Below are 22,348 nucleotides of genomic sequence, written 5' to 3'. Positions count from 1 at the left end.
GAAAGCAGTTTCTTCTGCTCATCAAGCCTGCATTTATTTGATCAAAAATACAGAAAAAAAAACCAGTAATATTGTGAAATATTATTACAACTTAAAATAATAGTTTTCTATTTGAATATACTTTAAAAAATAATTTATTCCTGTGATGCAAAGCTGAATTTTCAGCATCATTACTCCAGTCTTCAGTGTCACATGTGACATCCAGTCTATCACATGATCCTTTAGAAATCATTCTAATATTCTGATTTATTATGAGTGTTGGAAACAGTTCTGCTGCCTAATATATTTGATGAATAAAAGGTTAAAAATAACTGCATTTATAATATAAATCTTCTTTACTATCACTTTTTATCAATTTAACACATCCTTGCTGAATAAAAGTATTGATTTATTTCAAAAAAAGAAAGAAAAAAAATTACTGACCACAAATTACTTACCAGTAGTGTATATTGTTGTTACAAAAGATTTCTATTTTTAAAACATTTGCTGCTTTTTTTTTTTTTTTTACTTTTTTTTTTTTACTTTTTATTCATCAAAGTATCCTAAAAAAGTATCACAGGTTATGAAAAAATATTAAGCAGCAGAACTGTTTCCAACTTTGATAATGAATCATCATATCAGAATGATTTCTAAAGGATCATGTGATAGACTGGAGTAATGATCCTGAAAATTCAGCTTTGCATCACAGAAATAAATGATAATTTAAAGTATAATAAATTGAAAACCAATTATTTTAAATTGTAATAATATATCACAATATTAAAAAAAAAAAAAATCTGTATTTTTGATCAAATAAATGCAGGCTTGATGAGCAGAAGAAACTTCTTTCAAAAACATAAAAAATAGTAATGTTTCCAAACTTTTGGCCTGTACTGTATATATATCTCTATCTATCTATCTATGTTCTCCAAAGTTGAACTTGGGGGTTAAACAGACCCCCTTGCCTACTCACAATAAAAACTATATAACATATGTTTTACATCAAAAACAAGTTTAATGTTTATTTACACCACTCCCACATACAAACAGAGTCACACAAAACAAGACGTGTGGCACTTGAGTATGTTTTTAGTACAATACAAATATACTTTAATGCATTTTTAATACGTTTAACAGTACGTCTTTATCACCTGGGGGAGCATTCCACATTCAGAGAGTGTGTATACACAGCGGAACATGTCTTTTTCTGAGAAGTCAGCAAATTATTAGCATGACTTACAACAATGTTTAATATCTGCAGCAGATAATGACACTCTTAAAAAGATTGTTCACCCAAAGATTACATTTCTGTCATCATTTACTCACCTTCATGTTGGGCAGAATGCTTATTTCCATTTAGAATGACATCTTTTTTTGTGTTGCACAAAAGACAAAGTAACACCGGTTTGGAAGGACAATGGGGGTGAGTAAATAAAAAAATAAAAAAGCCTATGTAAAGACATTTTTTATAATTGAGTTGTATCTTTTTGCTTCAACAAGCTCAACTGTACAGTGAACTAAATAAAAACTTTGTTCATTTACATGTACCACAGCATTTTTGTTAGTAGACACAAGCTGAATTGTACACAATTAATGTTTCCATTGAAACTAAAAACTAGCCATTCAGGACTCATCTTGTTCAAAGCATGTGATATTTTGTACTGACCTACCAATCAGATAATGTGACATTTTATCATGTGATACCAACCCACCTGCTCTGCTCAACTGGAATTTCAGTAGTTCAACATTCTTGAAAGAAGTGCTAAATATTACAAGCACGCATAGACTCACACACACTTATTTATGAAACTCATTCCATGTAACGATCCAAAACAACTGAACATTTGAACAAAATAGACACACATACTGTAAATGAGATTTAGTTAAACAAGTGCCAAAGCGGCTTTTGTGTTGTACAAAGTCAAGCCATACAGCACTGATTTAGCCATGTTTTTTGTTTAAAATTCCAATAGAATATTTCTGATCATAAAAAGGTTGTTTGAGGGAGATCAAAACACTTCAGCACAAAGTCAAAGGTCTATAGTTTAAAAGACTGTTTACAATCTGCAGTTCTTTTAGGCTATGGCATAGTCAGAGTCTTGGCGACAACGCCAGCAGCCTGGATAACACGGTAGCGTTCTCGGAGGTTGCGTCGTCGAACATGCTCATTGGTGATTTCCAGTACGTTTGCTACAGGAAACCAGCCTTTCTGTCCATCAGATAAACGGATCCCCTCATACCATCCTATGGAAGGCAAGAAGAGACAAGATGAATAAATAAAAAACAAAGTTGGAACACATTTAAACATGTCAGATGCGCTTCTAATGAATGGAAGGTACAGTGGGACCAGGCCCACATTAAGAACACATAGGGCTAAAGCTAACCCAAGGGACCCCTTCATAGTAGCCTATCTTGGTGCCACAATGTTTTCTACCGCAGAAATAATTAGTATTTTTTGTTAAAAATCATATCTTTAACATACACACAAACAACTTTTACACATACAGTGGGGAGAACAAGTATTTGATACACTGCCAATTTTGCAGGTTTTCCCACTTACAAAGCATGTAGAGGTCTGTAATTTTTATCATAGGTACTCTTCAACTGTGAGTGACGGAATCTAAAACAAAAATCCAGAAAATCGCATTGTATGATTTTTAAGTAATTAATTTGCATTTTATTGCATGACATAAGTATTTGATACATCAGAAAAGCAGAACTTAATATTTGGTACAGAAACCTTTGTTTGCAATTACAGAGATCATACATTTCCTGTAGTTCTTGACCAGGTTTGCACACACTGCAGCAGGGATTTTGGCCCACTCCTCCATACAGACCTTCTCCAGATCCTTCAGGTTTCGGGGCTGTCGCTGGGCAATACGGACTTTCAGCTCCCTCCAAAGATTTTCTATTGGGTTCAGGTCTGGAGACTGGCTAGGCCACTCCAGGACCTTGAGATGCTTCTTACGGAGCCACTCCTTAGTTGCCCTGGCTGTGTGTTTCGGGTCGTTGTCATGCTGGAAGACCCAGCCATGACCCATCTTCAATGCTCTTACTGAGGGAAGGAGGTTGTTGGCCAAGATCTCGTGATACATGGCCCCATCCATCCTCCCCTCAATACGGTGCAGTCGTCCTGTCCCCTTTGCAGAAAAGCATCCCCAAAGAATGATGTTTCCACCTCCATGCTTCACAGTTGGGATGGTGTTCTTGGGGTTGTACTCATCCTTCTTCTTCCTCCAAACACGGCGAGTGGAGTTTAGACCAAAAAGCTCTATTTTTGTCTCATCAGACCACATGACCTTCTCCCAGTCCTCCTCTGGATCATCCAGATGGTCATTGGCAAACTTCAGACGGGCCTGGACATGCGCTGGCTTGAGCAGTGGGACCTTGCGTGCGCTGCAGGATTTTAATCCATGACGGCGTAGTGTGTTACTAATGGTTTTCTTTGAGACTGTGGTCCCAGCTCTCTTCAGGTCATTGACCAGGTCCTGCCGTGTAGTTCTGGGCTGATCCCTCACCTTCCTCATGATCATTGATGCCCCACGAGGTGAGATCTTGCATGGTGCCCCAGACCGAGGGAGATTGACCGTCATCTTGAACTTCTTCCATTTTCTAATAATTGCGCCAACAGTTGTTTCCTTCTCACCAAGCTGCTTGCCTATTGTCCTATAGCCCATCCCAGCCTTGTGCAGGTCTACAATTTTATCCCTGATGTCCTTACACAGCTCTCTGGTCTTGGCCATTGTGGAAAGGTTGGAGTCTGTTTGATTGAGTGTGTGGACAGGTGTCTTTTATACAGGTAACAAGTTAAAACCGGTGCAGTTAATACAGGTAATGAGTGGAGAACAGGAGGGCTTCTTAAAGAAAAAGTAACAGGTCTGTGAGAGCCGGAATTCTTACTGGTTGGTAGGTGATCAAATACTTATGTCATGCAATAAAATGCAAATTAATTATTTAAAAATCATACAATGTGATTTTCTGGATTTTTGTTTTAGATTCCGTCTCTCACAGTTGAAGAGTACCTATGATAAAAATTACAGACCTCTACATGCTTTGTAAGTAGGAAAACCTGCAAAATCGGCAGTGTATCAAATATTTGTTCTCCCCACTGTATGTTTGCCTTAAGGTGTTTACTTTAAATAGTTTCAAGGTCTTCTTTCTGTCTTTAGAAGAGGAGAATCATCAGGGCTGGAATGGGGCTATAATTCAGCCCATTCAGCCATTTGTTTCCCCATTAATGTTTTGCTGGGGTAAGGGCCTTTAAATTGGAATAAATAATTAAATGAATGAATAAATAAAGTACAGAAACAAATAATAGATATTTTTGAATATACTGCATAATTAATATACTATAATAATATACTGCCTAGCCCTATTGCTAATCTGGCCCTGAATGTGACACACCTTCGTTGGTTTTGCGCACAACGTTGATGATCTCTGTGGGCTCCAGATTTAATTCATCAGCTTGGTTTGCCACATACTGCTTCACACACTGCACCTGAGGGCAATCTGACACACAAAAACAGCCATGTGATTAGAAAGAAACTGATCTGAAGAGAGAAGTGAACATGATTACCAGGAAAATCAAAGGCAAGCACTAACATGCCATGTTGCGCACATGAGTATAATCCTGAGCTGAAATAAGCACCCACTCTTACCCCAGTCTTCATATATGACTTCTTCTTGATCATTGATGGTGCCATCGGGATTTGGGAATGCTGCCAACCACCTGTGCAGGTCAGATCTGGTTGAAGAGAAAAAAAAGAAATGACCTATACAGCTTTAAAATCAGCATACATCCTTATATAACCCTGGAAACAATCTGAAATATTGCTACTATATTATATATCTGCTATATGAAGTATATTGGGGCACCTGACCATAACACTGTAATGACATTAGAATGACGCAAAGACATTCCCCCCTTTACAGCTGTAACAGTTTCCAATCTTCTGGGAAAGCTTTCCATAAGATTTCAGAGTGTTTCTGTGGGAATTTTTGCCTATTTATCCAGTAGAGCATTTGTGAGGTCAGGCACTGATGTTGGATGAGAAGGACTGTCTCGCAACCTCCGTTCCAGTTCATCCCAGATGTGTTCAATGGGGTTGAGGTCAGGGCTCTGTGTGGGTCCGTCAATTTCTTCCAAACAGACTCATCCGACCATGTCTTTACAGATCTTCCTTTGTGCACTAGGGTACAGTCACACTGGAATAGAAAAGGGACTTCCCCAAACTGTTCCCACAAAGTTGGAAGCATAGCATTGTCCAAAATGTCTTGGTAAGCTGAAGCATTAAGATTTCCTTTCACTAATAGTAAGAAGACTAGACCAACTCCTGAAAAACAGCCCCACACCATTATCCCTCCTCCACTAAACTCTAAACAGTCGGCCCAATGCAGTCAGTAAGGTTCTCCTGGCATCCGCCAAACCCAGACTCGCCCAACACAGAACAGGTTTCCACTGCTCCAGAGTCCAGTGGCACCGTGCTTTACACCACTGCATATGACGCTTGGCATTGTACTTGGTAATGAGAGGCATGCATGCTGCTGCCCGGCTATGGAAACCCATTCCATGAAGCTCCCGCCACACAATTTTTTGTGCTGATATTAATGGCAGTGGAAGTTTCGAAACTCTTCAGCTATGGAATCAGCAGTTGATTGTTGAATATCTAGCAGGGATTACATTTCTGACTTATTGCAAAGGTGGCATCCTATCACCAATACCATGCTTGGATTTACTGAGCTCTTCAGAATGACAATTTTTTCCACAAATGTTTGTAAATGCAGACTGCATGGATAGGTGCTTGATTTTATACACCTGTGGCAATGGGTCTAATTGAAACATTGAATAATTGAATAACTGTTATAACTTAATTTAATAATTAAGAGGTGTGGTGATAATACTATTGTCCATATAGTGTATATATAGTGAGAGAAAGAGAGAAGAAAAAAAATCATATTGAATGGATGGTATTTTATGCCTTCTTGATACGCACATTTTATAAATTACTTATAAGATGTTCGTTTTTTTGTAAGAAATTAATACCTTAATTCACCAAGAACATTAAATTGAGCAAAAGTGACAGTAAAGACATTTTTAATTTTACAAACTATTTCTATTCTAATAGAAAATGTTATATTCATCAAAGAATCCTGACATTTTTTAAACAGCCCAGCTGTTTTTAACATTGATTATAATAATAAAAAATGTTGCTTGAGCAACAAATCAGCATATTAGAATGATTTCTAAAGGATCAAGTGACACTGAAGACTGGAGTAATGAGGCTGAAAATTCAGCTTTGAACATATTCAAATATATTAAATTAAAGTTATTTTATATTACTGTTTTACTGTCTTTTTGATCAAATAAATGTAGCCTTGGTAAGCATGTGTTCACTGCCGCAACAGTAGTGTATTGTGCAAAATACCAACAGAAAATTACTTCTCTTAAAAATGAGCATATGGATTCAAAACATAACAGAGCAATGAACATAAATCACGGATGAGTAAAATGAATAGCATATGGTTTATTTATAATTTCACGCACTGTGTGGGAGCTTTCATAACTCTCTCCATCAGGCGTCCCTGGTGATTCTCCAGCAGGGTCAGACAGAAGCAGTGCTCCAGGCTGGGGACAGCTGTGTCCTCCCTAATAGGCTGCACCTGGACCAGGGAGCGATGCGCATGATCAAGGACTACATACCGCTCAGAACTGCAGCACAGAGAAAGAGAGGTAGAAATAAATGAGTTAAGTATGATTCAGAAAGTATGACTGAATTATACATCCATAGTAAATGCAAACAGGTGTGTTACTTTTTGTAAAGGATAATGGATTAATGATTAATGGAATGTAATTATCATGCAGTGTTTTGTAATCCTCAAAAAACAATCAAAGTAAAGCCATAACACAGACAGGTTTTTCAGCTTTCTACCTTTTCTTGCTTGCAATGACAAGCAGGTCGTTGAAGAGAAAGAGGTAGACCAGGCTGAATTTTGGGCGGAGGTTCAAGAAAGTTCCTCCTCTGTTTATTTCCTGCACCTCTCCTCGTTTCTCCAAGAAGCGTGTTTGAGATATAATTGGCACTGCCTGAATAAATGATTCAAAGATGACAATATTTAAACAAATAAATATATAGACAAATACAAATTCTATATAGAAAATATTTTTCTAAATGAGGATTTTAAAAAATGTTATGGCTTGATTAAAAAAGGCACTATTTGACGACACTATTGAAAAGTAATTAGTGTGAGACTGATCATGTGACATTCTCAAATCATGCTGGATTACATCAGGCCTTGCAATTCAAACATTTGTGTTAATTCAACTTTTCACTCAATTTGTTAAGATGAGAATATAATTTGTAATAAAGGCATTTTCACTAGTGGTCTCATAATTTCATAACTGCAATTATCATCATTAATATATAACATTAATCAATATACCTCACCTTTAATTTGTCAAACTCCAGGATACCATTAATCTGAATTAATTCCTCCATCTGCTTCATTTTTCCAACTTGAGTATTACATTCTTCAATGATCTGTGAGGATGTGCGTGACAAGTTATTTAAGATAACATCTGACAACAACAATACGCAGCTACAACAAAACATTCTTTCCATGCAGACAAAGGAATCTGTTTAACATTACAGACATATTAAACATGACCTATTTTGGTTATTTCATGAAAATGGAAGAAAATAAACGAGAGACTCAATGTTCTTTATTTCTCTAATGCTAGAAAATGCTAGAAAATCCAGCTTATCTTTGACTCCATAAAAAATATGGCAGGTTTATATAATCTGAAACATCACTTCTAGTGACCTGACCCGCATTTAACCTTGTGTTCCACTCTCTCCCCCTCTTTTCCTTTTTATCTTCCTCTCTAATAGGCTATATTGGGAACAATGAGGTCTAGTTTGATCATGGAACAATGTGCTAAAGTGACTTTATAATGAGAGGAAAAAAACAGGGTCCATCATTTACTGAAATCATGGGATGTTTACCTTAGACACAGAGTCATGAGCTTTTGATGCAGTTTGTTCCTTATCCGCCCCAACGGCCGTTCTCCTCAGGATGTTCTGATGAAAAAAAGGCATTTTTAAAAATCTAGATTGCGTTCATTTTACCTCAATTACTTTAAGATAACTCTGCTTAATTATAATGATTGCCTTGCAACCCACATGGAGAAACAAAAACAAAAAACACCCCCCAAAACCAACAGAAATTCAGTAAAGAAGAATTCCAATATATCTTTTAGAAGTTTGGGGTCAATAAGATTTTATGTTTTAAAAGAAGTCTCTTATGCTCATCAATGCTCTATTTGATCAAAAACATGGTTAAAAATTTGGAAATATTATTGCAATTTAAAATAATTATTTTCTATTTTAATATATTTGAAATGTAATTTATTCCTGTGATGGCAAAGCTGAATTTCCAGCATCATTACACCAGTCTTCAGTCAATATGCTGATTTGCTGCTCAAGAAACATTTATTATTACTATCTAATCTATATTTTTGTGGAAACTGTAATACATTTCTTCTGGATTTATTGATGAATAGAAAGTTCAAAATAAACAGCATTCATTTGAAACAGCTGATTTGAAATATTTTGTAACATTAAAAAAGCCTTTACTTTGTTGAAGAAGAATTCCAACGTTCCTTATGGCCCTGGTTACACTTTGTATTAAAATGAGTTTTGGTCAGTCGGATCACATGTAGACGAGGGAGACATACTCGTTTACACCTGGTGTTTTAATCCGTCTCTTTTGTCCACTTTCAACCACTTCCGTCCTGATTTTTTTAGGGCCGGGTCTATAGGCAGGTAAATGTATGCGTTTTTTTAAGATCTTTCGATCTAATGGACAAAATAAGCTCGCACAATTTACATATGAACGAGCACAGAGACAACGGAAAAACATACGGAGATCATCAGCTTTCATTTCTGCTCCGAGAGCCGCAACACCAGCCAAACGCTGTGAGTGCGTGTTAGAAATCAGGGATGGTGAGAGAACATTGTGCTTGGTACATTTTTCATCTTCAAATCAAACTTGGGTCTTCAGCCAACAAAGTTTAAATCCCGTCTGGCTAGCACGCTTCCCATAATGTTTACGCATTAGGTCAGTAGGTGGTCTTCTTGCGGCTGTTCGAATGCATTGGAACGAATCCGGGTGAAAACATTTTAACGGCATTTAAATTTGACGGAAGCAAAGGGACCCGTCCATAGACCCTCCCCTCGAAGTAATCAGGATAGAAGCGGTCGAAAGTGGACAGACGAGATGGATTAAAATGCCAGGTGTGAACGTGTCTCTTTCGTCCACTTGTGATTCGATTGACCAAAACGCATCTTAATACCAGGTGGAAATAGGGCCTTCGACTACCACTGGACGAGGTCGAAAGTGGACAAGCTCAAAAACGTTTAGACCCTGTTTACACCTGTTTTTAGCGTCGTTCACTTGTGATCCGATCGACCAAATTGCATCTTAACACCAGATGTAAACAGGGCCTATGTGAATTATTTACCCACCTCGATGAGCATTTTAATGCGTGTGATTCTCTGGAAGGGCAGCAACAGGAAGGACATGAAGGGCAGTCGTTGACACTTGGGCGACTCCTGCAGTCGGGTGATAACGGTCGCAAACTGAGTGTTAGTTTGCCTGTGATAGATATTAAGCAAAAGAATAAGTGAGTGATTTAAACATTTAAATGGATGAGAACAAATTAAATAGTTTGAAATGCCTTCGCTTATGTGTGCTGATGTATGAGTTTCTTACATTAGATTACTGTAGGTCTTTTCCTGATAAATCTGATTTCGAACATAGTCAATATATGCAGGGAAATGATGTTGGGAATGATAGTGGATGATATCACAGATGTCAGAAATGATTAAGCTCTCATCTAGACGTTCCTCCAAGTCCTTCAGAAACCTGCAAAAAAAAAATGTCAATAGACAATTGGTATATCCGAATGGATGTTTGTGACTGCTGTACGGTATCTTGTTTTACAGGCTACACTGCATTACTGGGGCATTAGACTATTAATTGATGATGCATTTATCCTGAGAGTTCATATTTAATCGTTTTCTACTTGGATTCATTTAATTAATATCAAACGCTGCTGCCTCAGCAAATTCTGATGGGATACACCTGGCAAATGCATATCGCAAATATAGTCTTTGTGGTTCATGTAAACAAACAAAACTAATTTGTGGGGATCAGGCAGTGCTGTTTCAGCAAATCTAAACTGTAAATGTCTTCATTTCACACACACAGACACTCACCTCTCGCTGACCTCTTGGATGCGCAGGATGTTTGAGAAGAGGGTTTTTTTGTCCATGATAATGAGAGTGTCATTCAAGTCACTTGACTCCATAAAATGCTCCGTTAACACACGCAGAGAGCGCAAATATGACATTTCTGATGTAATCACCTCAAACATGCTCTGCACACAGAAAATGGAAACATATAGTTGTTATTTAAATGCAATTTAGTCTTTCTCAACAAAATGTGGAATCTTGATAGCTCCGTTTTTTTACATTCACTCATATTATCTACTTTACTGTTATTCTTTATTATTACAATCTTCTTTATTCTTTATTACACTTATAATTTGGGCACGCTGTCTCATTCTGGTCACATTTAATCTTAAAATCAAAAGAAACAAATATTTTGCATCAAGGCAATAAAGCATGTAAGGACTATCAATAATTCCGGCATATTGAAATAATTCTCATAACAATTCAGAACATTACCCCTATATATAAAACATACTATATATATAATATATATATATATATATATATAGATAGATAGATAGATAGATAGATAGATAGATATATTGTATATATTATATAGTATATAAGTATATATTATTCAGCTTTCGTGAAATTCACCCTCTCCCTACTTCCAGAAGTTCCTTTCCCATCGTTTCCATCCTGTCTTTCTTCTCTTTTCCATTCGAATCACATTTTCCATATTTCCAAACACAATTCTTCCATAATCCTACTTCTTCCATAATCATAATCATCAAAACTCAGCACTTGCTCTTCCCAGAAGTGAGTGTTCTTTGAATTTTATAGCACATTCATTGAGGATTTCTGCTCACCTCTTGATACTTGCACTCCTCTGGGCTTAGGGTTTCCAGGACACCACTGTCTCGTACCGCTGGCTGGTCTCGCCATAAATTGCTCTGCTTTAGAATTGGACTGTTAGATGATCTGGAACCTTTCTCTCCTTTTTCTGGGCTGGCTGTGAGGTGTGTGTCCATCTGGAAGTCTATGCTGGTCTTACTGATGTTGCGACATACTGTCCTCCTGATCTCCTTGTGTATAAATGTCTCTGTGTAAAACTGATACAGCTCTGCAAGGGTCACAAAATATGGCATTAAATTGTAGGTGAAGACATCATTTATTCTTTGTTTTAATGGACTGTACAATTTCTCAATAGTGTTTTTTATTGTAAACATGCATGAGGTCTGTCTTTCAACATTTTCAATTTAAATTGATGATGTATTAAATACCCTCAGACATCCCATCTTCCAAGTCAAGAGACTGTTTGCGGCGTGGGATGACTCGTGGAGGCCTGGACCTGGAAGACAGAGATTTAGTTACACATAAAGTAATGACAAATATGACAGCTGTGTCACTACAATATTAAAGCTTAAGAAAGCAGAAACTGTTTGAGGGATGAAAGGTAAAGAAAATACTTCTCATTGGATCCACATTTTTCCCCATCAGCCCCTTCACTGTCATTCTCATCTGTTGAAGAAACAATTAAGTACCATAAAACAGACACTAAATGCACTTAATAAAAGGATGCAAACACCTTCTTTACAACTGTATTATGAAACATTTCTGAGTGAAACAAAAAAATGTAACAGGACTTGATTTTATCGATCAGGATTGAAAAGTGGGTGTTGAAAGAATTTGTTCAGAAGAAGAAAGTCAGTCATACAGGTGTGGGAACAAAAACTAAAAAAGAAACTTTTAAAATTGTTTTAGTTAACAGAAATAAAGTTGAAATTAAATAAAATATAAATATTAGATTAAAAAAGCTTAAAAACCTAATATGAAAATGACAAATATAACTAACTGAAATAAAATTTATTTAAACTGAAGTACTAAAATTGCTAAAACTAAAGCTGATATAGAAATAAATTAAAGCTAACTAGAAATATTAAATATTATAATAACAAATGCCACAAGCATTTGAAAATATATTAAAAAAGCTCATTCAAAATACTAATATATAATATATACTAATAGTACATAATACTAAAACAAGACTGTTTGGAACAACATGAGGGTTTATGACAATTTTAAATGTATCCCTTGAAGAATGTAAATAGGGTCTATTTGGATTTCATGCCGACTTTCAATGTTTTTCTGTACCTATAGACTTGAGAGAATAACTGCTGAGGCGTCTTCCATTCTCATAGGTCTTGGCTGGTGGTGGTGGTGGAGTTCTTTGTAGTCGAGGACTGCCAGGTGGGCTGCATTTGTTAAAGGGCTGCAGAGGCTGAATAATGCGAGGCAGACACCTGTTTTCTAAAGGCATTCTGGGAGGAATGGCTGGAGGGGAGTCCTTGCTTGTTACAGTGTCCGGCCCCTTTTGAGGTCTAGGTGGAGTGACCACCTCCAGGCTAATGTCATAAATGGACTCCTCCGGCACCTCCAAAGACTGGGCTTTGGAGACGTTTGGAGGAGTCTGGGGAAATGGGACAACAGAGGCAATCAATGTCGGAGGTCCAGGGTCTGATTTCCTCCTCAGCTGCTGCTCTATTAGGCTACGAGCCTCCAGAAACTTGCCTTTTTTAATTTGCGGTGCCTCTTTCTTGTTCTCACCTTCAGGTAATTGCTCACTTAAAGACTCTGCTTCCTTATCTGACCTTATTTCTTCGTTCTCGTCCTCTCCTGCTCTTTCATTCTGATCCTCCGTATCACTGAATTCGATCTCTTCATCCTCACCCTCGTCCTCATCTTGCTCACTTATTGGCACCCACACAAGCTTCATGCCAGGCCTCTGCAGGTGACACATACAGCCGCAGTTCTTCTCACACAGGGACTCTGGAACAGGGCTAGAATCCTGATCTGCTCGCAGTTTGCCGCCTTCTTTTCCATCGGGAGCTAGAAGAAGACATGGATTATGGTCAGGGTTAGGCTTTCATGCAAATTCCAACATGAAGTTGGGTCAAAAACATGATGCTAATTTGTCCAATCGCACATCCTGATTTCGCGTTCCTGGGTCAACATATTTTGTTAATCCTGGAACAACATTCCTGTCGGAAAATTCAATCCTAACCATATCCCTGAACCTAACCCTACCCTAAAATCAGAGGGAAATTATATATGAATAACACTGATGTAGAAGCACCTAAACCTGGTTTGTAAGCCTAAACTTGACATAAACTGTAAACTTGTCCCTCAAATCTGACTGGTTGATTGGAATGTTGATCCAAGAACATGAGATCAGGTTCTGCTGTCCAATCAATTAATTGTTTTCAACAATATATTAAAAATGCAATTCTTACATACAGTGACTTAAAAACAACTTTTCTATGATGAGTATGTCTTTAATTTCAGTCCTAAAAATCATTCTGAAATATTTCACAAATGTCAGGATGATATAACTGTCTTGATATCATAATCGAGAGGGGTAAGCTCTACCAGGACATTTCATTGTAATTGTTACAGTAAAATACTGTTGAATGTACCGTTTTTAGAAGTAAAAAAGGCTAATCAAATTATAATTTACAGTGAAAAACTGTAAACTGACATTCCCACAAAAGTTTTTGTTATCAGTTATGCACATTTGGGTTTTATGTTGCATCTTTTGTTGTTTAATGAATGTTAATTGCATTATTTTAGTGTCATGTCATGTGTGTTACCATGATGGTGTTCTGTGTTTGTGTGAATGACTCTGTGCACCTTCTGTATACTAGTACAATTCAGCTTGTGGAAAGGCTATTTGTGATTAACTTCTTTATGATTCTTCATGTGGCTTCCTCTGCATAATTATGGTGGTTGTCAGTATATGTAAAAACCTACAAAATAGATTTTAGTAGCAAAGTCCGTTGTTGGATTTACCGCTTTAAATTGCAATTTTCTTGTTTGTAAATTACAGTTTTATACTGTAAAACGTACAAGTTGTTCTGTAAATATGTTTAAATTTGTACTGAATTTTACAGAATTATTCTGGCAACCACAGCTGCCAGGATTATTTTTTTTACTGTGATATACAGTACTGTGCTAAAGTCTTAGGCACGTTAGTATTTTCTATATTGCATATAAAAATCTCACTGAATTATTACAATTAATGGCAAAAGGAATGTTTGGAAATGTAAACTGATATGTCCTACTTACTACAGCAATAGAAAAAAATAACTGTCTTAAAAAAACTTTTTATTTTTTTTGGTGAAAATACTAACGTACCTAAGACTTTTGCACAGTACTGTATATCCTCTGAAGCAGGTTAGCTCAGGTCATAAAATGCTTTGTGGTGCGACACGGCAAACAAATTATGGTATAGACCTTAGTCTGGGTAGCACCAAATTGAATTTTTGACAAGAATGAATTTGAGGCTGTGAGGGATAGAATACAGAGCGTTCAATGGATTTTACTGCTGTTTAACAACATACCAATTGCTCAGCTGACGAAACGTCTTTCGGAAAGAAAAAAAACTTTCAGTCGACAAAAACTCCATAAAACAGTTTTAGAAGTTGTGAGCTGTGAAAATTGTGTGATCTAGGACCTTTATACAGTGCGTGCCATTGTAAAGACTGTACGTCTATCCCTCACAGCCTTTAAATTCAATATGGCGTCTAACCTGCATGACTAAGGTCTATTTATGAATTAAGGCAAGATACTACAGGCAAAAAGCAATGGTCAATTTTGGGATATTGCTTCCAAAACATCTCTTCTTTCAGTCTACTGGAAAGAAAACATCCAAAACACAAATTTAAGTGTTTATTACACAATAGTTAGGCCTATGTCTGTAAATTTTGATAACAATATATATCTTTAAAGGCAGTATTCTCAAAGTGTTTTTTTTTTTCATGCACTGAGCCAGAAATGTCCACTTCACTAGCACTTACATACACCAAACTTTACAGTTTTATTCAATCCATATTCCAAACGTTTTTACAGGTTTTTGTTAAAAACAGATATCCAAAATCCCTTCAGTAAATAATAATAAATAAACTTTAACTCTGGTATATCAACAAAATGAAACAAGAATTTTTGAACCTGGCTTTATCCAATGTTCAGATTTCTATGATTTAATCATATAATGCCTCATTTACATATTTAAATATGAACAAGTTGTAATAAAAATGTAATGTCTTAATGTTCTATGATTATTAACTGGAGAAGTATGGTGATATCTATTAGTTAATAAAGTTCATTCGACCATATTCTGATCTACAAGCCTTAGTAGCATAACCATGACTGTATGTCACTGGAATACTCTAAATGTCAGGTTGTTCCAGAAAGGCTTCATATCCTCCAGGGCTTTAAAAATCTTTGATTACCACCTCTTTTTGATCCCTTCTTCTGCTTTGATTCTTCCACCTCGGCCTTTGAGCCTGTCGTTATCAGTGCCGTCAACTTCTGCATGGAACCTTTGCGCTGTGTCTGTCCCTCCTCCCCTTCCTTAGCCCGCAGCTCTTCAATCGCCTCAAATACATTTTGCTTGAACTTCCCAAATGCTCGTTTTAGCCCTTCTGCCATTTCACTACACCGGTGCCTGACCAGCTAGAAACTCTCTCTCTTGGAAACTGAACTAGTTGAACGTGTATGTCAGGTTAAGGGTGGGAATGTGGTTTATTACCCCAATTATCACATAAAGGCCACTTTGCATGTTAATTCTAAGCCTCCAAGTCACACTAGCTCAGTTAACATAATTGTCACTGTAAAAGAGTTTTATGAATAATACATTACATTTTCAGATGATGTCAAACAGGAATGTTAAGGAAGTAAAACCAAAAGAAGGTCAAGTTTTTCCCTATATGGCTCTTAAACTTTGGAATAGCCTTCCTGGGAGTGTTCAGTGCACATTCTCTCAGTATTAAATCCAAAACAAAAGGCCTTAAGTGAGGCTGACATCTATCATCTTACTAATAAAATGTAATAACGCATTCATAATGTATATATGAATATGTTATGTCAAATATATATGCAATCCTGATAATATTTATCCAATAAAAAAAATTTCTTTGAAGTTTTTTAAAAATGTTTACGTTTTTGTCTTATGCTCACAAAGACTGCATTTATTTGATAAAAAATACAGTTAAAATATATATACAGTAAAGATAAATAATACGGTAAAAATAAATATTATTGTGAAATATTATTATCATTTAAAGTAACTATTTTCTATTTTAATATATTTTAAAAGTCCTTTGTTCCTGTGATGACAGGCTGAATTTTCAGCATTACTCCAGTCTTCAGTGTCACATGATCCTTCAGAAATCATTCTAATATGGTGATTTGCTGCTCAAGAAACATTTATTATTATTATTATTATTATTATTATCATCATCAGTTTAAAACAGTTTTGCAATGATACTTTTTTTGAGGAAACGGTGAAATTATTTTTAATATTTTTTGTAACAATGTAAAAGTCTTTGCTGTTCCTTTTTAAAAAATCAGTTTAATGAGCTTAATGAGTTTTGTGTCAGATGACAGACTTATCATTCTTTAAGTGCATCAAGTTCCACAAAAAAAAAGTAAATTCCAGAAATCAGGGTTTCCACCAAAAATAACTATATATAAACACCATTAGGGTAGTATTCAAATTACTTAAACCATGATGTAAGATTTTAGTCATACTGTTCATCCCTAATATGTATTGTGAAAAATACACTATACAAATAAAGGCTTGACTTCAAAGTGTTTGCATACAGTTGCATCAGGAATTTTCTGCAACAATTTTCAACCAATTATATATATATATATATATATATACACTACTGTTCAAAAGTGTGGGGTGTAAGATTTTTTTTAATCAAAATTAATACTTTTATTTAGCAAGGATACATTCAATTTTAATCAAATAAATGCAGCCTTGGTGATCATAAGCAAAAGACATTTACAAATCTCATCCACCCCAAACTTAAACATAAACGGTAATGTAGATTTAATGTAATTGTTTCCAAGGGGGGTTCTTTTATCCCCTACACCCCATCTGTCTGTGTGTTCAGCAGACAACACACACTATAATCCCACTGACTGACCAAACAACAACCAAGAAAACCTCCGATGTGCCTGAATCATGGTTCGGTGAATTAAAAAACTAAACGAAATCCAAGTACAATAAAGTTTTAATTAGAAACTGAAACTGACTTAAGCATGACTGTATGTAACACAAATAGCATTTCTGAATGTGTCACACACACACAAAGCTATGTTGTGAAAACAAAACTAGCAATTTACATTCCAATCTTTCCAAGATTTCCAGCAACACTAACATGGAGCGGCAGAGTTTATCCTCATAACACCCATTCAGATGAAGATCAGATTAAAAGCTGATTAAAATATGAGTTTAGTAGCTGCTGCCGCTAATTTAACCCCGTTCACACCAAGGACGACAACTATAACGATAAAGATATAGTTCTAAAAATCGTTCTAAATGTAAAAGAATAGCAGAGCCCACACCACAACAATAAAGGTAACGGCACAGGTAAACGATATCATTGGAATCACTTTCAGAACGATTTTGTCAAGCTGATGAATAATAAAAACAATGACAGCCAATCAGAATCCACCAAACTGTGAAGAGCTCAAGCATTTAAAGCATTTCACAGCAAACAAACACACAAAAGGTTCCACTGAAAATCGATGTAAATACTTTTAGGATGCTTGAATGTTGTACCAGTCACAAAACTGCTTTATTGTTTTAGTTTGTAGCTATTTGTGTGGTAAAGTGATGACCGATATGGATTTTTTTGGTGCCGATGCTGATGCCAATATTTTAGAGAGAAGGGTGGCCGATGGCCGATATAAAGCAGATGTATATAATTTAATGTAATCATAGTAAAAATAACACATGGATTGCAATTATATTTATTTATTTGACATAATATTTACTAAAATAATAGGAATTGAATTATTGAAAAGTCTATCAATTTTAGGGATGCACGATATATATCGGTATCGTCTGATATATGTTCATTTTTAATGTTATCGGTATTGGCCCAATAAGAAAATCTGGCTGATATATTAAAGCCGATAAATAATGGATTATTTCCTTCAGCTGAGACACTTCAGATGTGCACTGTTCGCCATGATGGTTTTGAATTACTTGAAATATGATTGGAATCACTTCAAAAAAGTAAAATACAGTAAAGTGCAACATGCACAAGTCTGTCATATAAGCAACAGTACATAAAATTATACCGAGAACATTACAATTGTGTGCTTGGGACATGGATTTTAATGGTGAGACTTTGTTTTTGTAATCACCAAAATATATATATTGGTTGTCGGCTTTCAAATATAAAGAATTATTGGTATCGGCCAAAATGTACACATGAACTCTACACACAGTACACATGGCATGACAGTGGGAACTTGGATATTGCGCAGTATAGTGTGAAGTTGCTTGCTCGTGCATGTCTAGTGACAGCCAAAGTCATCCAGTTCACACGCATTGGATCATTCACACAGAAATCATGCAAATAGTATGTGTTCTTGTAGAGGATACAATGCACTCTTCAGCTGTATTCGCCAAAGTTTGTGGAAATGTTTAACAGGTATTTAAAGACTTGTTTAAATGCAGATTTTCCATATGCTGAATAACTTTAATGGATAATTAAAAAATGTCAACAATCGGTCAACCACTAACTTTGTGACTGAATTTTGAGAAAGAAAATTCCTAGAAAACAAGCATAGATATTCCACAGAAGTAGGTAAAAAAGTTCCTGAAAATGAAAGTAAATCCACTGTACCTGATCGGCCTCCATCAACAGCACTCGATGTTCCTTCTTGTCTCTCTTGGCTGTCCACCTCGTCTTTCTGTCCACTGTTTTGCCTCTTCTTTGGAGGCAGAGGAGGTGCCCTGTCAGCGCTGGAGAGGGACGAACTTCTCGTTTTGCGCCTGGGCTTAATTGCAGGAGGTCTTTGTTGTCTCAATTCTATGCTGGCGCTCTTTGCTGTATCTCCAGCTGGAATCTTAGACTCTGGCTGGCTGAATTTGTTGACTATGTTTTTGACATTCCCAGAGCTCTGTGAGGCTGCTCCTTCCACAGATGAGGTGTCTGGGGTATTATTGGAGGGCTTGGTGGGAACCGGGGGTCTTTGTTTAACCTCAGGTTTCGTAGGCAGATGTGGAGACTCTTGAGTAGACATCTTAACTGGTTTTGATGTTTTAAACCAAAGCAACCTGGCCAATATGAGGCCAGGCAGCAGGGTCACCCAGGGCCTTCAATCCTCAACCTGTGGTAACAAACAATAAAGGCTTTACATATGACTGATGCATCTTTTTCCATCAGTTGACCAATCCCTGATCATCTGACACTGTAGTGTTTTCATTAGAGATATTACAATTCTGTCTGATACTGATGAACTTATATTTATTTTTAAGTTATGGTCTTGATGATATAAAGTCTTGATGAAACAGACGTAGCAACAGATCTTTTCTTCAATATTGTGGCGTACATCAGAGTGTAACAGGTTGTGGAAAAAATATGCCATAGGTTGCGCATTGAATTTGAAACATGAACTTGCAGGGGCGGGGTTTAAGCAGGTGAAATGATTGGAAAAGTCCTGCATACATCACCAGAAGAAATGGTGATTTTTACTGTAAAGATCCAGATATGACAATTTGATTAAACATTAAATTTAAAAACATTAAAAATTAAAAAAATGAAACGGAGTGAATTTTCATCTCATGCCGACTTTAAAATGTAAGCTATTTGTACAGCTTTGTCCAAATAAATTAAAAAAACACTTAAAAACAAAAGTAGTCATTTTAAATGCTGTACGTTAATTAATTTGGACATCACTATATTGTAATATACAGAACACTAATATACACTGTTATTAAATTATTCATGTTTTTAAAGATTAAACATAAACATTAGATGATGGCAAAGGTAATCTAAAATGTACAAATCATGCACAAATCCAAAATTGCCAATATGATAAATTAAAGAAGAATCTGTAATATCAGCAAATAACTGATATGATAACAACATATCATCCAACCCTAGTTTTTATTCTTTCAGTTTCATATCCCTAGGTTGTAATTAGAAGACAAAGTTTGATATGATGATTAACATCTAGTAACTCATTTAATAAAATAAATAGCACAATGATCTTTGTACTGGAATTACCTCACACAGTACAGGTTCAATTGCATTGGACTTTGCTCTTACAGGCAACAGTCAGACTTTTGAATAAAATATGAGATGAACTTCCAATTAGACTGGTGGTTCTTCTGTGAAACAGCATTAGACATATGCTGGAAATGTGCTTGCATGTCATATTTACAGTAAGAACCGTGTACTCTGACCCCATCAGATTCCAAAAGACTCTTAGAAATGCATGATGGGATTAAAACCACACAATTAGTGGTTTATCGTTTTATGGTTATTTCCCCCTTATGTAAAACTACACTAAACCATTTTAATAACTTAATTAGCTTAACTTTCTTGGCTTGGAATAATACCCCATTCTGAGGATATTATAAGGGAAAGGGTGTGTCAAAACGACTTTCCGTTTTAACAATTCAGGTTGAACGTTGGCGTCACTGACTTCTCTAGACTTACACCCCTCAGACAAACTCAGCAGGTCTGTCCGGTTCTTAGTGTGCTCGAATTTGATATCCTGAACATACAGAGCTCAACATTGCACAATGCTGAAAAGAAACACTTTCCCATGGGGTGAAATAGGAAGGGTGAATTGGTTACCATTAAAAGGGTGAGAATGCTTCTTAATTTTTTACATTCTTCTGATATTTTAAACTACAGTAAACATCCCCTCAAACAACAGGACAAGTGTTCCCTGATGGTCAGTTTTTTTCCAAAAATGTGTACAAGACACTTCCCCTCCAATCTATAAACAATCTTTGGATCGGAATCCTCCTTTCCTTTCCTGTTGTGAACCTTGGCTTTGCTTCCAAATTCCTTAAAAACACTGGGATGTTGTGATATACATCAGAAATATTTAATACACAAACACACACACACACACGTAGCAGACTATTTGCAACTGCCTGTATATAAAAACAATAGATGAATAGAAAAAAGATTGGAAAAAAGATGGAAAAATAGGCTAATGAAATATTAAACATTACAATCCAAAAGTCAATACTCCTACTATGTTGTTCACATGACTAACAATGATCTAACAAGGACAAGCAACATGATGTAACCACTGAACCTGTCATTCATTTAGTAGACTATCATTTTTATATCTGAATATGGTAAACAGTAGGTAAGATGCAGTATAGCCAACTATATTCACAGTTGAGGAGTTAATTACAAAACAACTGTCTTACACAGACTACTCACCAAATGTGTCTCACTTTCTTATATAATCCATTAAGAAAAGCGAATTGCTGAAATGTGTCCAGAGTAAATTTCCTCATAAAAACAAAAACATTTGAGTCGCGTGGGGTAACTCTCACAGTGCACATGAACACATAATAGTTTCACAGACATCCATGTTAATACATTTCTTTAAAATGACAGCAACATATCGCCACATTCCTGTGCGAACTTCATATCCGTACGGATTTGATCAGACGTTACTTTCGTCTTTCCTCTTTTGTTGTCCTCACCGGTAAATCCACGCGCATCTCCAGCTCTTTGTTTTCCTGCTCGTGAGCATGTGTGTAGGAACAGCCGGACAGGGACAGTGTGATTAGTGCATACCCCTCCTCCCATCCCAATCCATCCCATCTCATTCCTGCCTGCACAGCACACCCTCCGTCCTTTGGCTGCCACCCAGCGGAGTCTCTCTCTCTCTCTCTCTCTCTCTCTCTCTCTCTCTCTCTCTCTCTCTCTCTCTCTCTCTCTGTGTGTGTGTGTGTGGTTCAGGAATACCCTATTGAACGTTATGGGGACAAAGATGGCAATATCCGAAATCCTTGTCCTTGTGGGTACATTATGGTCCCTATGAGGAAAACATCTTATAAATCATACCAAGTGATGTTTTATGAAAATGTAAAAATGCAGTTTGCTGTGATGGATAAGTTTAGGGGTAGGGGATAGAATACAGTTTGCATAGCCTATATAAAAATCATGAAAACCAAACAGTTAGGAAATGGCCGTTTTCCCATAAGCAAAACGGTTTAATAAACAAACAAAATAATAAACAGGGTATACATAGCTGTAGTAGTGTATACTAGCTGTGAGAATATAATTGCTATAAAA

The 22,348-nt window shown here is 36.3% G+C and overlaps 1 protein-coding gene across 3 annotated transcripts; it reads right to left on the bottom strand.

Annotated features, from left to right (window-relative positions):
- Positions 1-973: 973 nt before the first annotated feature.
- On the bottom strand, positions 974-21,997 carry arhgef15b (Rho guanine nucleotide exchange factor 15b). 3 transcript variants are annotated; one of them, XM_084134828.1, is made up of 17 exons: positions 21,754-21,771; positions 21,485-21,556; positions 18,920-19,406; positions 12,366-13,100; positions 11,681-11,732; positions 11,495-11,562; positions 11,081-11,334; positions 10,257-10,417; positions 9,751-9,903; positions 9,504-9,633; positions 7,983-8,057; positions 7,425-7,517; positions 6,909-7,063; positions 6,524-6,688; positions 4,638-4,723; positions 4,384-4,488; positions 974-2,223 (listed from the first exon to the last, which is right to left on the bottom strand). In XM_084134828.1, the coding sequence occupies exons 3-17, from the start codon at positions 19,317-19,319 to the stop codon at positions 2,060-2,062; spliced, it is 2,796 nt and encodes a 931-aa protein (XP_083990954.1). In that variant the 5' UTR covers positions 19,320-19,406; positions 21,485-21,556; positions 21,754-21,771; the 3' UTR covers positions 974-2,059. The 3 variants fall into 3 exon arrangements, with proteins under 3 accessions (XP_083990954.1, XP_083990955.1, XP_083990953.1); XM_084134829.1 differs by lacking the exon at positions 21,485-21,556 and having other exon boundaries at positions 21,754-21,997; XM_084134827.1 differs by having other exon boundaries at positions 21,485-21,914.
- Positions 21,998-22,348: the final 351 nt, after the last annotated feature.

Source organism: Abramis brama, assembly GCF_963993115.1.
Source record: "Abramis brama genome assembly, chromosome: 14".
In the NCBI taxonomy this organism is placed as follows: domain Eukaryota; kingdom Metazoa; phylum Chordata; class Actinopteri; order Cypriniformes; family Leuciscidae; genus Abramis; species Abramis brama.
This window is presented reverse-complemented; position numbering and strand designations above follow the sequence as displayed.